Source organism: Natator depressus, chromosome 1 (assembly GCF_965152275.1).
Source record: "Natator depressus isolate rNatDep1 chromosome 1, rNatDep2.hap1, whole genome shotgun sequence".
Classification (NCBI taxonomy): domain Eukaryota; kingdom Metazoa; phylum Chordata; order Testudines; family Cheloniidae; genus Natator; species Natator depressus.
The window spans coordinates 76,208,141-76,225,035 of NC_134234.1; the positions used below are offsets into that span (position 1 = coordinate 76,208,141).

At 39.6% G+C, this 16,895-nt stretch overlaps 1 protein-coding gene across 7 annotated transcripts in view; it reads right to left on the bottom strand.

Moving 5' to 3' along the window:
- DACH1 (dachshund family transcription factor 1) overlaps positions 1–16,895 on the bottom strand; it is a 457,159-nt gene that overhangs the window by 36,241 nt on the left and 404,023 nt on the right. For 6 of the 7 annotated variants that reach the window (XM_074961884.1, XM_074961866.1, XM_074961859.1 and 3 more), the window contains 3 exons: positions 15,344–15,491; positions 11,490–11,633; positions 10,963–11,031 (listed from right to left, as the gene is read on the bottom strand). In XM_074961884.1, the coding sequence (XP_074817985.1) occupies positions 10,963–11,031; positions 11,490–11,633; positions 15,344–15,491 (361 nt within the window). Of the gene's footprint in view, positions 1–5,506; positions 5,574–10,962; positions 11,032–11,489; positions 11,634–15,343; positions 15,492–16,895 lie in introns of those variants that run through there. The other variant, XM_074961893.1, reaches the window with a different exon arrangement.

Sequence of the window (16,895 nt, forward strand, 5' to 3'; positions counted from 1 at the left end):
ACTATGGGAGCAGATGAAATTGCTCTTGGAATTAGAGAAGAGGAAGAAACTGAGAGGAATAGAGAGTGACCTGAGACATATCAGAGAAGCAGAGAGAGAAGAAAGAAGAAGTGCCATCAGAAGAAATGCAAAAAGAGTGACTGTTAGCATGGGAAGTTAATTTATATAAGGATATCACAGTCACAGAAGCCCAGGGAGAAGAGGGTTTTAATGTAAAAGTAATTCATGGTGTTGAGGGAAGTAGAGGATCAAAACATTTTAAAGACAAAGCCCTTAGATTGCCAGTAATTTCAATAAAGACTGTGGACACCATAGATGAAATGATGGAAGAAATAGATCAAAGGAGGATTTTAAGGAAAGGCATTTTCGTTAAATGTCCTACTAGAGGAAACTACTAAGCAGTGAGACAATCAAAGAAGGGGAAGCCCCGTCACTTGGGACATTTAGAACTAGACTTGACAAATCATTAAAACAATCTTGCATTGTCAGGAGATGAGATAGGTGACCCAGAGTAATATCTGTGATAAATTACCTACAATAATAATCTTTTGTATCTCAAACATAAAATTGTGTACATACTGTATCTGAGCAGACTACAGAGATTTAAATTAAGATGTACAAATTTTAGGAAGAAAAGACTGGAACTGTAGATTGAACATTTGAGATTAGTGATCAGGTAGTGCTTTGAGGTGGTTCACTAATCTGAACAAAATATGAAGATAATTCATATCTTGCCATATTTGCTGTGCATATCTAATAGGTATTTCTTGTTATAAGAAACTAGTAATGTGTTGCAAACTTTGTGGATAATAAAAACTAAACACTAACAAATAGAAATCTCAGTAATTTTTGTTCTTTCAATGTAAGCTGATTTTAAAACTGACCTGGACAATGCACTAGAGAATACATGAGAGGGAACAATCCTGTGATGATGGGGGGTGGACAAGATGACTTAATATTGAATGTTTTGGCTATCTCTAGTTACTAAGATTCTAATATCACATTATAGTGAATCTTCCTGTACCTGGAGTTCTATAATAAAAGATTTGACTGGTAGTATCACCCATTAGTAAGGTTGCCCAATACAGCCTAATGTAAGGCCCTATCTTCAGTTGCTTATCACTTTGCCAAACTCTACTCAATTGGGCTGAAATTTTCTATGCTGAGTGTCTGCAACAGGCTGACTGACTGATTGATTGATGTTATATTAAATTCCAGCCAAAATGGTTCTGCCCATGTCTAAGATAGAGAAAAATACAGTTCTGATTACCTTTTCTTTGAACAGCCTTAGTACCCCCCTTGCTTTGGTACTTGAAATTTGGCAGGGGGTGTCAGGATTGTGTCTCTTGCTGTCCCTATGAAAATCCACCCAAATTTGGTCAATTTATAAGCCTCTGAAAAATCAAATGCCCTGCAAAGACTTATTAGATGTTAGGAGTTAAAATATCCACAGATATCATCCTCACTTACAATGATCGAACCCCTCATAGCTCCTAGTGTAGACCAAACTTTACAAGGGTCATCCCTACAGAGCAAATGAGCATCTCTTCACAGTTCCTACATGGGACGACACTGCATATGAATCCTCCCTACAGAGTGATTATGTATGCCTCAGCCTATGGCTACATGGGCAAAGACAGACTTTCCCTGTAATGACTATTCCCAGCTGAATCAGGCTGAGTTGGGGACAGGCACTGGAACTGAGAGTAGGGAACCAATCTCTCCTGTGCTCTCAATGAACTTCCTGCTATCACCCAGGCAGCCTGGAGCAAGAAGCTCTCTGATTCGAAAGCAGAGGAGACAAAAGCTGGAGAAGGGGGAAGGGAAAGGAGTACATTGAGACAAGGAGTCTGGTGAGACTAGAATAGGAGGGCAGGAGAGAAACTGGGACTGGGATTTGGGAGAAGAGACTAGGACTAGCTGCATAAGGAGACTGATACTGGGAGCTGGGAGGAGAAAAGAGGCTGGGACCATTTGGACAAGGTGACTGGGAGCTCTTGAGGGGAAATAAGGGGTGACCACTGTGATGGAACAAGGAGCTGGGGAGAGGCAGGAGACTGGAACTGACTAGTCAAGGAAAATGGGACAAGGAATGAGTAGAGGGAATGGGTTTGAGGGAGAGGGGAGACAGATCTGACAAGGAGCTGAGGTGTGTGGTGAGAATTGATAGTGGCTGGCCAAAAACACTGAGACAATCAAAGACCGGGGCCATGGGGGTTGGGGGTGGGGGTGAGTGGAGGGAGAATCCAGTTGAGACTGAGGTGGGAGGAGAAGCCTGAGAAGTGGAGACCACGGAGTGGGTAGGCAAGGAGAATGGAACTGGGACAAGGAGCCAGTGGTGGGGAAGAGACAGGACTGGGACTGGGATTGTTTGAAGGGATGTGGCAAAAGTGTTCAACCGTGAGTGGACAGGAGTCACTGACCATTAGGACACACTCTCCCCTAGAGCCTGGAATGGAATCCACGTTTCCAGAGTCTCATCATTCCTGTGCTGTCAGCAAATTATCTGTGAAACCCTCTGGCAAAATGTGCCTCTTGCCCCCTCTACTGACGGTCCACATGGAAGATGACAATCTATTATTCCTATCCATTACTCTATTAGTTAAAGTGACATGGGTCTGAGTTGTGGATCTAAAGGTTCCAGCTCTGCTGATGAGCCACGCGAGTGTCAATATCATGCCACATGATGACACTTCTGTTTTTTCAGTTTTCCTTTTAAAAACACCTAGGAATTTATACACATAGAATTATGTTAAAAGACTATTAAGGTTGCAAATTCAAATGCTCAAAGGTTGGGAAATGCCAGAATTAAGGTTAAGCCCTGGAGACAAAAACAACAAAATAAACAAAACAAAACAAACAACCAGGGATAATAATACTTACCTCCTTTGTAAAATACTTTGAGACCTTCTGATATAAATTGCTATATAAGAAGTAGGTATTATTTTTTCTGTTAATAAATAAGGCACAGAGCCATACACTGAATGATGAGTATAAAACAAAATACTGAATAGCTGCTCATTAAGTGAGAATTGTCCATCCTGTGCATTGCATGAGGCCAAGTTTCTGTGGAAATAATAGTACATGATCAGCCAATTAAAGGCTATATCAAAAATGCTTTGCACAAGGGGACTGAATTAAGGTTGCACAGACATCCTTAATTCTGGCATTTCCTAACTTTGAGTTCTTGACTTTGCAACCTTAAAAATATTCTTTGAACACGGTTTATGTTTGTTATAATAAATGCAGTAAAGCACTGAGAAACGCCTGCTCAAAATTTTTACATCAGAAATACAATCATGTGCATGTGGTACGTATAACAACACAGTTTTTTTTAAATACACAGGTATCTCAGAAGTGTACTTTTCAAACATTAGACAAGTGTATTGCAAAAGAATCAAACATAAATGCTCATTTATTGAGATTATTACACTCATTTTCATTGTTTAATAATAGATTAAAAGAGTTTCAGATGATTTCAGAAAACAATTCACGTTATGTTTTCAGTCAAGAGACTAAGGATTTATCTAAATGATTCCCATTAATGTTAGTGGCAGCTGCTAGCAGAGCCTGTGCCCCCAAAATCTGCCCAATATTTAAACAGCAAAGTGCATGTGTTAAGTACCTGGGATATGCATAGCTAAATCACCAATATATTAGTTCTGTCAGATGATGTGTATGGAAACACTGCATGGGCACTGCACTGCACGGGCTTTGCACTGCATGGGCACTCACAGGAGCCTTCCGCCTTGTGCCTCCACAAAGGGACATGGTCCTATGACCCTCTCATACTGGTGGCATTACTCAATACCGCAGTGGGCCCAGAGCTGACTGAGAAACACGTGACACATCTGAACAAAGGGTGCAGCAGGAGCCATACCCTGGTGCTCTGAACAGTATTGGTGCTGTGAACAGTATTGTGCCTACCTAAGGTAGATCAACCATGTACATTGCTCCAATATTTCCTGCTGGGGTCATCAACCTCGTGCCACCCCTACTGCCAGCTATGGCTTAAAACCACAGTGCGGTCCCTAATGCGTGTTACTTAAAATTATCAATCTGCTCCTAGCAAAGGTTTTGCTCAGCACTAAGCTCATCATGACAGGGAGATGGTAGGAGGTACTGCCTTCCCAACTTCTTCCTGACTGCCTGCCCCATAGCCCTGAGAGCACTACTTCCTTGTGTGACTATGGAATGTGCTGAGCTGGAGATGCTTTCTCTGCTCTGCTGCAACTGCTCGGCATTGCCCCCCCACTGGCTACCTGTGGGACGAAGACTCAGCTAGTTTCCCGGACAGGCAATGAGAATCCCACTGTGGCTTCACGGGGAGCAGGATAGATGCTCTAGTGAGCCAGTGCACAAGATAGCTTCCCTTCTTAACAGGGTCAGAGAGTAGTTAGGACCATTTCTAGCATCCCTTCACCCATGGTCTGAAAATCAGCCTGCAGATATGTTAGAGAGCCTGGATGAAGGGAGATAGAGGCAATTGGTTTGCTGGGAAGGATTGGGGAAACACAGAATTGATTTGCTTTAGGGGATGAGGGGAGAAAGATGATAGGTATGCTTGACGAGAGGCAGAAGATCCACTGGAAGGTAGAGAATTGGTCTGCTGGGGGGCAGAAGGTCAGTTTGCTGCAGAACCAGGAGATGGAGCAATGAAGAGACTGGCAGCCAGAAGAGGGACTGGAGCATGCCAGCATCAGAAGCTGGATTAATGGAGGAGAGGCTAGACTGAAAGAATAATTGAGGCAGGGAAGCCATGGGGATGAGCAGAGGGCAAAGGAGGGACTCAGGAAATGGAATGGGGTATCTGGAGACGCCAGGGAAATCATGGGCCTGAGACTATGGGACACCAGGGTAAAGAGGATGGACTATTGGCAGAGAAGTGCTTGAGAAGGCATAGGATCTATATGGAGTATAGCATCTGCAAATGGAAAGGATGAACTGGGAACAAATGGTGAACTGATGGAGGCAGTAGAAAATGGGAACGATATGGAGAAGGCAAGAGAGAGAAAGGAGCCTCAAGGGCAGGTGGCAAGTGAGGAAAGCTTAAAAAAAGCAGGAAAGGTTTGGGAGAGAGGACAAATAATGGGATCTGGCTGGGGAATAGGAAACCAGACCATGTGAGACAAAAAGGGACATGAAGTGAACAGAAGGGGGTGAGAGTTAACAGGGAACCGGTTAGATAATGTATAGTGAACAGGTTTTAGATAATGTATATTGGAAAAGGTGAGGAAAGAGAACTGGGACAAGCTATGTGTGAGCTGGATGGGAGTGGAGGAAAAGGGTGGGGGAAAGAAAGTTGGGAAAGGAGAGATTTATGGGGGTAACAGATGCTTTAGAGGGGAATGAGGCAAGCAGAGAGGGAAAGAAAGTCAAGTGAGGAGAGAGATTTCTGAGGAAGAACAAAAAATAAGGGAGTCAGTAAATTTCATTGTTCTATTGTTTAACAAAAGGCCTGGTAACAAAACAGTATATAAAAGTTAAACATTTTTCTGTATGGTACCTTTTTGTGTGGGATGAGGGGGTCTTGGGAGACCTGGTTGGGAGCTAGGCATAGGCATCTAGTGAACCTACAATATGTATGGAGAAGAGGATAACCTGCTTTATTATTTGTTAAAAATTAAAAATAAGAAAGAAAACACATAAAACCAGTGTTGACACCAGGTTTTCAAAAATGTTTAATATGACTGTGTGTCATTAGGAAATATACGTGTGTGTTTGAGGCCCATGGATTTCAGTCCTTATTGAAATCTAGACAAAAACTAAAAAGCTAATTAAAAGGAGTGTTAAGTACTATACCTGCTTTTAATTTCTTATTCCAATTTTTGTGCTTTTACATTCATACTGTTTTTTAAAATGTTTTTTCTTTCCCCTGTTGTTATGTAAAATAACCCACATAAACAAGAGTGTGAAACTGACTAAAGGTCACCAGTGAAAAAGATTGCGGACAAATGAACTGATCTCTCCCAGTTAAGGTAATCTCAACAATGACAGGTTAAAAAAAATCAGGTTTAAATGTGATTCTTAAGTTGACAATATCCTTTTATTAGGATGCAATTAACTGTCAACTTATTTTTAGAATACGCAGCAATTATTTTATTTATATTTTAACTTATTTTTATTTTTTGCCTAAGTTCTTGGCCTAAACTTTTTCCAGAATTGCACTAGATACTTCAAAATTTGTATTAGCTTTATTCTTGCTTCCTCATAGAATACTCCTGTTTTCAGCATATTCAATATTGAAAATTTAAAAGATTAATGACTGTTGATAAATAGACAGTTGTACCGTCCATACTACCAAGAGCTGGACTGGGACAGGGGTGGGAGAGAAGAGGCAGCAGAGGAAGTAGATTGGGACAACAAGCCCCTGGGGAAGATTGGTACTGGGAAACATTAAGATGGGTGGACACTGGGAATGGCTGAGCAAGGGAGGCTGGAACTTAGAGATGGGATGGGGTGGAAAATGGGGTCAGAATGTCACTGGAGGGAGACTGGGAGACAATGCAGGGAGGAGATACCCTCACATCAGACGAAGAGCCAGATGGAGGCAGGGATGCTGAGACTGAGATCAGGAGAGGATCCAGGGCAGGAGAACTGGGAATGGGTGGGCATGGAGACTGGGAAAAGGAGCTCTTGTGTGGGAGGAAAGAGATTGGGATTGGCTGGTGAAGGAGACTGGATATGAAGGGAGAAGGAAGACTACGATGAGGAGCTGGGGCAGGGAGAGACAGGACTGGCAAAATGAGCTAGAGGAGACACGGGGAAAAGGGGTCAAGCTTGAGGGAAACAAGAAAGGGCTGCAGAGTGTCATTTAAAGCGTGGGTGGGGGGTCAGATGGGTGGTGGTTGGGATTGGGTCCTGCCCCCAGGGGGTGGGACGCCCCAGGAGGCCTGCACTCATACCGCAATGGTTCCTGTCCCATAGGGCTAACCCATCCCCCTGTTCAGCCCATTGTCTCTTGCCACAGAGTGCAGCTGGGCCCCTCCCAATGCAATGCCCCACCCCTGCCCTCTTCCTGTCCCTGTCTCCACCAGAGCACCTGCTCCAAGCTGAGCTGTGGTGGGCCAGGTAGGGCCATGGCCTAGGTGCCCTCCCCAGGCTCTGCAGCCAATGGGAACAGGGCAGAAGTCTGTGTGATCACGATAGAAAATTCCCCTCCAGAACCTGGAATTGAATCCAGTGGGACACAAACCAATGATTTTTTTAAAAAATAATAATTGATTATTAAAAATTAAATCAGATGTATTTAAATCAGATTGTTAATTTTCAATTAAATATGCATTTTTTAAAATAAATGCATTTAAAATTAAATTTGAATATGACAATCTACGTTAAGACCTAAACTTATCATAATTTTAAAATAATTTAAATTAAATACAAAAATAATATTAAGTACTACATATTTGCTGCCACGTTTTAAAGAAAGTCAGATCACTGAACTAATGGTAGTTATTGGCTAAGTACCTGGAACCAGAGTTTGTTGAAATGCTAAGCCAGCTTTTGATAGCAGAACCCTCTTCTGCATGTAAAGAGAGATTTTTTTTTCACTTCAGTTTATTCTACTAGTTCAGTTCAACTACAACTATTTCAAAGTTAAGACCAAGTGGAATTTGAAAAAGCAGGAAAGCTTGTTTTCGTCATCCAATCTACTAGTAAAAACTAGGTTCTAAAATCTTGAAGGACTTGGTGACTAGAAATAATTAATTCCGTTCACTAACTACAGATAGTTCTTCTTTGTTTAAGAAATCAGGTAGTTTTAAATTCCAAATATGTTCTGATAAACTTTTTACAACACTTTTTCCTTGTGGTTCCAGCACACTTAAGCTAGTTTTATTTAATAAATAAATGTTAAATGATGTTTTAGTGCATTTTAATTGATTTTGAATTTCCATCCAAATAGAGCTTGACACAAATCGCAGAAAATAATCATCATCATCTAGTAAATAAGAAATACATCATTTGTCATTTTCTAAAATAACTAAAAATGTGAATATTAAGAATCTGAATAATTGTATGTTAAGCTATACAACTGCTTAAATGAAAGTGTATAGATATAGTGTATCCTTCTGGTTAACAAAAAGAAGCACCAAATGTAGTGCAAAGTTCATAGGTTCATAGATTCCAGAACACTATATTTAGAGCAAATCAACATGTTTTAATGGTTGTAAACCAACCTTTCTTTATGAATAAAACATAAAGTGCAAAAATTACTAAAATCTATTATCTAAATCAAAGTTTCCTGCATGTTAATTTACATTTTGATTAAAACTGGTGATTTAAATCACTTTGATTTAAATCAATCCACCCCTGATTGAATCGAAAATTCCTGACTCTGAACATTCCTCTATGGTCAGTAAATATCTGTGAAGCCTATTGGCAAAGTGTATTGTTCATTCTTCTCTTGTTGTAGGTCCACATACAGGATGACAATCTACTACTACAATCAGTTAGCTCAAGTAGCGGTGGATCTGAAGGTTCCAACCCCGCTGATGAACCATGTGAGTGCTAATGAGATGCCACATGATGGAATTTCTGTTGTTTCAATTTGCTTTTTTAAAAGCCTAGGAAATTACACACAAACCTACCTTCTCCCTCCACTATTTAAATGAATGTCAAGGGTGCAAAGTCAAGTACTTAAAAGTTAGGAAATGCCAGAATTAAGTGTATGCATTATAATACAGTCTTTTATTACATGATCACATACTAGTTTTACATGGGACTCCTTCATTCAGTGCACACGTTAGACAGTGTTCTGGGGAAGAGTCAATGTTCTGTACTAAAGGAGGCTGCTATTTGTAGGACATCAGCCTTGTTTATTGCAGAAGTTAGAAAATGACAGGGAATTGTTGAAAGAAAAAGGATGGTCTCCTAATTAAAAAAAAAATGAATGCCACCCTGGAGAACAGGTTTCTATCCCTGCATCTGCCATGGAGTTCCTATATAATGTTGACAAGGCTCTTAAACTAAACTATTCACAGGTGGCCATTAATTATATGTTCTTCATTTTATGCATGCCCAACTCGATATCTCTGGGCTGAGCGCCCCAACTACACCTCAAGTTAATGGAAGCTGAGCTTTGAATAGATAAAGTGCTAAGAAAAACTGGAGTACTCTAAAAAATCACACACCATTGTATCAAATGGGGAACCCAAAACTAGTGTACGCTTAGGCTACAGCTACACTAGAGTTTACGGGGTGCAGCTGTGCTGCTGTAGGCTCTCTAATATAGACTCTCTAAGCTGACAGGAGAGAGCTCTCCCATCCGCTTAACTACTTCCGTCTCTGTGAGCGGCAGAAGCTATGTTGGCAAGAGAAGCTCTCCCAAGGACACAGCACTATGCACATTGGCGTGTACGTCAGTAACTTATGTCACTCTGAGGGGCAATTTATTCACTCCCCTGAGTGACACAAGTTATTCTGACATAAGCTAGTATAGTATAGACAGAGCCTAAAACTTTATGTTCCTCAGCTCGCCATCTCTATAATGGGGATAATATAACACCTTCACCTCACGGGGGAGCTGTGAAGATAAATCTGTGAAGCACTCAGATACTATATTGATGAGCATGACAGAGAAGCCCCATGAGGAAATAAACAATTCTGCCTCCACAACAGGTTTTGAATAGTGTGCAGTAAATAAGATATGGGGTCACATGTTGCAAAATGAGGATAACATAAAATATTGAATACCTGCTCTCTGAATAAGCACTCTCCATCCTGTACAGTGAATGAGGCAAGGGTTCAATGGAAAATACAGATTTTGATCATGTTAAAGACTGTATCATAATGCATACACACAACATGGCCCAATTTTACTTCCACCTGCAACTTTAACTGTGGCATTTCCTAACTTTTGAGTGTTTGACTTTGCAACCACAACTTTTAACAGTTTTTTGTGTGTAATATGCATATACATTTCTGTAAGGACTTCCTGTCTGTTTTAAATTTGTTTGAACTTGTTTTATTAATTTAAGCTTTCTTGCCTTTTGAACATAATGCCAATGCCTTCTTTGTGGAAAGTTTGCCACAACCCTTTAGGAGTTAGAAAAAGTGATTAAAATACAGACAAAAAGATGTCAAATGATATAGTTATGATGATTGACTAAATAAAGGCAATTGAGAGAGAGACTACTGCAGCTAATCATTTTAGGCTTGCCTTTGAAAAATACACCTTCATTTAAACAAATTGAAAACAAATGCTATTCCTGTTGTTTAGTATTCATGTTGGTAGAGTTAGCTTACTGACTATAGGATGACATTATAACATAAATGCTACCTTCAGAATTTGTTCTTTACTAATATCTTGCTGTTTGCAATATATATATATATATGTATTTAGCTCCACAGAGGAAGTAATATGGCTCCCTTTAGTATTCCAAGTATAAATTTACTCAGCAGATTTGTTTTATTAAAATGCAAATAATGGGATATAGAACATTTGGCAAATGAAAAATCCAAGAGGGGAATACACAGTTTTATTTATTGTTAATGTTTAGAGTAGCTTATTGAAACACACTTTGCAGTAACTGCCACTGAATATTAGCTATGAAGTTCTCATCACACCTTGAATATTACCCATAGGTTAATCCAGGTTTTTACTGGTATGGTTAATACGCTCAGAGTGTTTCAAATATACCTTAAGAAACATTATTATCCTAGATGTGACTATGCACATTCACAAAAAATGCATTCAGTGTGGCTAAGATTCAATCCAGCATAGTTTCAAATTAATTATTCCTCTTCACTTGCTTTATATAAACAGAATTGACCTGTTAATTTAAAGAAAATCTATCAGCACAGAATGAATTCTCTCTTATAAACAAGCAAGATGAACTTGACCTTGATTGAACTTGTTTTGATGTGGTCCAGATGGTAGGCTACATGCTTGAATAACAGGCTAAAGTGGAGGAAAAACTCATATAGTAAGGTCTAGATTTATAGCCTTTTGCAAATGCCTACCTTGTATTGTCCTTTCAGCATCTGTTCTGGCCCCGCTGCGGTCAGCTTCTATCTCTGGGGTCAGAGAGTCTAGAAGCACAGAAAGGTAAGACTGACACATATTTTATTTAACTCCTGTAGCCTTTTTTACAACCTGTTGCTCCAGTGCTGAATTACAATACAATCAACCTTTGTCCCTTTTTTTTTTTAATGTTGAACAATGCCTGGAGGCCAGGACAATTTTTTTTTAGACTGGGAAGATTAATGAGGAATAGATTTTTAAGCAGAGAGAAAAGCAAAGAATTGACTTCTCAAGCTAATAATGTAAAATTGTTCTAGTTTGGGCATTCTCTCCAGTGAAGTAATATTTGCTCACACACACTGTACAAAAAAAGCATCACAACAACTAGAGAAGCAATGAAATGGAGGAAAGCAAAAGGTAATTTTTCCCTATTGCATCACAAAAAATAATTGTGACCAACATAACAACTGATTTCACCACTTGAATTGAGGGTTAATTACAGAGAAGCAAAAAGCTGACTTCTTACCATTTAGGGCCCTGAGACTGTCTGTTGAAGTTGCCTGTTTCAATGTCTGTTCTGCTTGTTCCCGCCGCTTAGTCTCAAATTCAAGCGCTTCCTGCAATTTCCTCTTTGCCTTCTTTTCTTTCTTTAACCTTTTCTGAATTATTGCTGGGGGAGAAAAATCAGTGCATTCACATTTGGTTCTGAGATTTTAGCTACACAGTTACTACTTATTATGGGTTCCTAAAAATAATATAGCTGGGTCACTATCATCTCTCTCCTCCCTTACCTCTGATGCCCTCCCCACCCCAAGAAAGAGGGTGTGTAACACACTGAACCTAAATTCTGCAGTGAAGCACCCTGATCTTTGTTGCATGTCAGCAATGGGATAAAAAACCTAACTGACTTCAAGATCCTGTAGTGAAGTGGAAATTAGGTAACTGTTTGAAATGTATGAAAAAACATAAACAAAATAAAGGGTACTATGAAATTAAACATTAAGATCCAATCCTAGGGATCTTTAAGATCCCAAACCCTCCACACCTTCAGCTGGAGCTCTGCATGTGATGGTCTTACAGAATTAGACCTTAAAAGTACCACACAATCAACACTTTTACATAGAATTCAATAAAAATCCTCATTTTCTCAATGTTTCTAACCAGCTCACATTCCCAGAGTTTAAAACCAGTGTGCCACAGAAGTCAGGGAGCCTGATTCCGGAACTGAGGTCCCGGTTGCAGCAGTGTAAGGTGCAACGAGTTCTGTTTACCAGTCCAAGCTACCAAACCTCTGAAGAAGTTGAGAACAGTTCTGCAATGCTCTATATCTTGTGCAGCATCAACTACACAGTACCATTTTTAGTATATACCACTAATACATGAGAATAGATTGATCATCTTATGATATTGAAAATCTGAGCTAAATACATCTTGAGTAGTTTCATGGTTTTAATATTTTCATTATAAATAGTTTGCAAGTGCCTTTCAAACATCATGGCTGACACACTGTAGATGTGCCATAGCAGACAGAGACAGAATTAGCAAAGTCTTATTGTGTAGTTACTCATAAAAGTGATATTATCCTGGTTTTACTACCTGATCAAACACTACACCCAGAGGAGTGACTAACTGGATAACATACAGATTGGAAGGATAGGGTACAGTAAACAAGACAAAGAAAATAGCATCACTGTATTATATACAGCAGCAGCTCAGTTAACTGATGTTCCCAGAGACACCTACAATATTTAGATCAGTGGGGATAAAGTAAACATAGGTTTCTGTCACATTAACCCAATCAACAATAGGTAGACATTAGAGGAGGTTGCTTAACACTGAAGATCAAAAAAAATCCTTCCTGACCCCACATGAGGTGATCAGTTAGACCCAGAGCATGTGACCAAGAAGCAGCCAACCAAGCACTGAAAGGGAGAATGATCAATACTCTGGCTGTCCATGTCCAATGTCTCATCTTCAGCTGTAGTCATCTCTGATGCTTCAAAGGAAAGAGACCAAAAATATCCCCCAGAATACACTCTGAGGTAAAAATCCCTTCCTGTCCCCTCCAGGTGACTGAAGCCCCAAAGCATGAGTATTAGAAACATAAGATATAAACAGGAAGTGAGACCCTACTGTCAAAACCAACCCCATCATACAAGAGCACTTATAAAACTGTTCTGTTCTGTCGTAAAACCAGGTATGTTGTTTGCCTCCACAACTCCTGTTGGAGGCTGTTCTAGCACCTCACCCCTCTGATGGTGAGAAACCGCCTTGTAAATTCCAGCCTGATTTTTTTCATGACCAGCTTATACCCATTGGCTCTTGTACCAACACCATCCTTCAGCTTGAGTAGGTTTTCACTCTCAGTGTTGTTTACTCCCTGATGTATTTCTAGAGAGCAATCATATCTCCTCATCCTTAGGTCCAGCTTCTTATACCAGGTGAAATAATGTCATTAGAGTGGTACAAAGTAGAAGAGTATGCAGTGCACAGTGCTGACAATACAAGTCATTTTTTTCAGTACCTGGCACAAAATCAGGGCCTATCATGTAGTTTTCCTCAGTGTCTAACTTTGGAGAAATCACTTAACCCCTCTGCTGTGCCTGAGTTTGCCTATCTGTAAAACAGGTATACTATCTATCTCGCAGAGGTGTCATGAGGCATAGCACTGGCTAGTGTTCATAAAAAATATTTGAGATGCACTAAAAAAAGAGACCTATTTAGTATTAGTCCTGTAATTGTATTGAATTAATATGCCAGTCAATAGTCACAGTGAAGATTCTATGCACACTCATGATTATTATTAATTGTTATTGCCTACAATTATTTATTCTCCTCTGTTTAAAAGGGAAATTCATGGTGTAATAGTTGCACCCTCTAGTGGAAAGAGGCATGAAATAAGATTACAGTGATACTAATAGGATTCACAAAAACAACAAGGAGTCCAGTGGTACCTTAAAGACTAACATGGGATTCAGTTTAGCTCAAGGTATAAAAATACTGATTTTGAATCCAAGTTCCCTCCGTTCAAGCTGCTGCAAAGAGATTTCTTATTTTATCAGCTGTAAGTGACAGAGGAGGAGAAAGAGCTGGGGTTATTGGTCCGTAATAGGATGACTAGGTTCTGCCAGTATGATACAGCCATGAACAAAGCTAATGCAAACCTAGGATGCATCAGGCAAGATGTTTCCAGTAGAGGCAGGGAAGTATTCTTACCATTATGCAAGTCACTGTTTAGACCTCATCAAAAACACTGTGTGCATTTTTGGTCTCCCATATTTAAGAAAGATGAATTCAAATTGGAACAGGTGCAGAGAAGGGCTACTAGGATGATCAGAGGAATGGAGAACCTGCCTTATGAGAGGAGACTTAAGGAGCTTGCCTTACTTAGCCTGATCAAATGAAAACTGAGGGGGAGACATGATTGCTCTCTATAAACACATCAGAAGGATAAACACAGGGAAGGAGTTATCTAAGTTAAGGGTCAATGCTGACACAAGAACAAATGGATATAAACTGACCATCAATAAGTTTAGACTTGAAATTAGACAAAGGTTTCCCAACCATCAGAGCAGCAAAGTTCTGGAACAGCCTTCCAAAGGGAGCAATGGGATAAAAAAACCTAACTAACTTCAAGACTGAACTCGATAAGAGTTTATGGGAAGAGATGGGAAAATGAGACTGCCTACAATGGCATACGGCTAATCCATGACTGCTATTAGCAACTATCTCCAACTGCTGAAGATGAGGGAAGACTCTGTTACTACTGAAAATTCTTTCTCAGCAATCTGGTGGATGGGTTTTGCCTACATGCTTGAAGTCTAACTGATCGCCATATTTGACATCAGCAAGGAATTTTCCTCCAGGTCAGGATGGCAGAGACCCTGGAGATTTTTTGCCTTCCTCTGTAGCCTGGGGCATGAGACACTTGTTGGTTTGAACGATAGTAAAGAGTAGATTATCTGTAACTTGAAATCTTTAAATCAAGATTTGAGGACCTCAGTAACTCAGCCAGAAGTTATGGGCCTACGACAGGAGGCGTTGGATGAGGTACTGTGGCCTGCAATGTGCAGGAGGTCAGAATAGATTATCATGATGGTCCTTCTTGCTTTAAAGCCTAGGATTCTGTCTATATTGCAATAAAACCTTAATTATATGTAGAAACAAAAGGGACTCAAGCAAAGAGTTGAAAACTGGGAGGGTCCTGAGTACAAAGCCCGCTGTGCAAAATTAGGGAAGTCACATAGCTTCCTCTATAAAATGAGGTAAAAGAAGGGTTTTGCTCAAAACTAGATATTGTATTAGAATTAAACTTGGATAAATAAATTATAAAGAGGTTATGTCTGCTTATAAAAAAAACTCAGAACATTTGTAAAATACCTCTGTTCTTCTGTTCCACAGCCAGCTGTTTTTCAAGAGTTTCCCTCAGTTCTCGTTCCCTGAACAACTCCATCTTCAGCTCCGTCTTTTCCATCTGGACCTGTTTCTCTTGAGCTCTGGCATTGTCTATGGCAACCTTTAATAGGCCCTGTTCAAAGATGAAGTTGAACATTGCAAAGTTTGGGAATGTAAAACAGAAGACATAATAAATGAACTTCTTTTGTATTTTCTTGATTAGATATGAGAGATTTTAAGCAAAAAAATAATCCTGCTGCCAGGTCACGGTTATATGGGTGCACATAACAGCTTAATAAGCCTTCCTATTATCATCAGCACCTTTTTTACTGAAACGCATTCAAACAGGCGGACAAGCTATATGTAAAAACACATGGGGCCAAATTTTCAAAGGCACTCAACACATCCTTTGTGTGTACAACTCTTGATAAAGGTTATAGAGCTAGATTTATTCTTCCTGAAGATTAAAATGTAACTGTGTCACCCCACAGCAGTGAGGGGCATCATTCCCAAAGGGGAAGTTGACTCAATGTTCCCTTTGGCTTTTCTTCCAGAAAGTGGCTTCTTTAATTTCTGCAATGACCTCCCATATAAGCTGACCTGATGGGAGCTCTAGTAGGGATGTAATGAAGCAGCACATCACCCATACACCCTGCTCATTACTGTTATTATTAATAATTATTATATGTATTAAAATAGCCCCAGAGGTCAAATAGCTGAGATCAGGTCCTGATTGTACTAAGCATTCTATAGACACATAGTGAGAGACAGTACCTGTCCCAAAGAGCCAGCTCCCTGGCCAGGCAAAGGACAAACTGCAGGCTTGGTCCGCTAGCTTTTCCATTGTCAGAGTCTATCAAGACCTCCTTCAAATCCCTCTTTTAAACACATTTTAACAGTCCATCCCATTTTCTTCTCAATGCTCCTCATACCCACTCTTACCTAAACTGTTGTCTCATATCTTGTCTAATTCAGGGCCTAATCCCTCATGGTATTATTGCACTCAACTCCCACTGAAATCTGCAAGAGTTGAGAAAGCTCAGCACTTAATGGGAGGTCCTCCAATTGTAAAGTTCTCATGGTAGGGAACCTGATGCACTTTATGGGAATGTATGTTATGTTATTTGTGCACACACATTTGTTTAGGCACAAATGCAGGCCACATTTTGAAAATTCCTATCAACCTAAAGATAAAATTGCATAAAAATATGTTTAAAAGTTGTAACAGTCCATTGAAAAGAAGTTAAAACCGTTCAAAAATAATCTACAAGATAATTATGATTGTACTGTTAAATTTGGAAGCTACCAAACAAAACTCTATTGGACTAAATATAAAACTACATAGGCATGTTCAAAATTAAGTACAGTTTAAAATAAAACAAACAAACAAACAAATAAAGTATTACTAATAGTAATAATAAACCCTTTCCAGAGTCTTATTTTTAATTGTTTAACATATATCTGGAATTTTTTCCCAATTTTTTAAAACAAGAAATCATTTTTCCTTCAGACAACCCAAACAGTTTTCACATGAAGG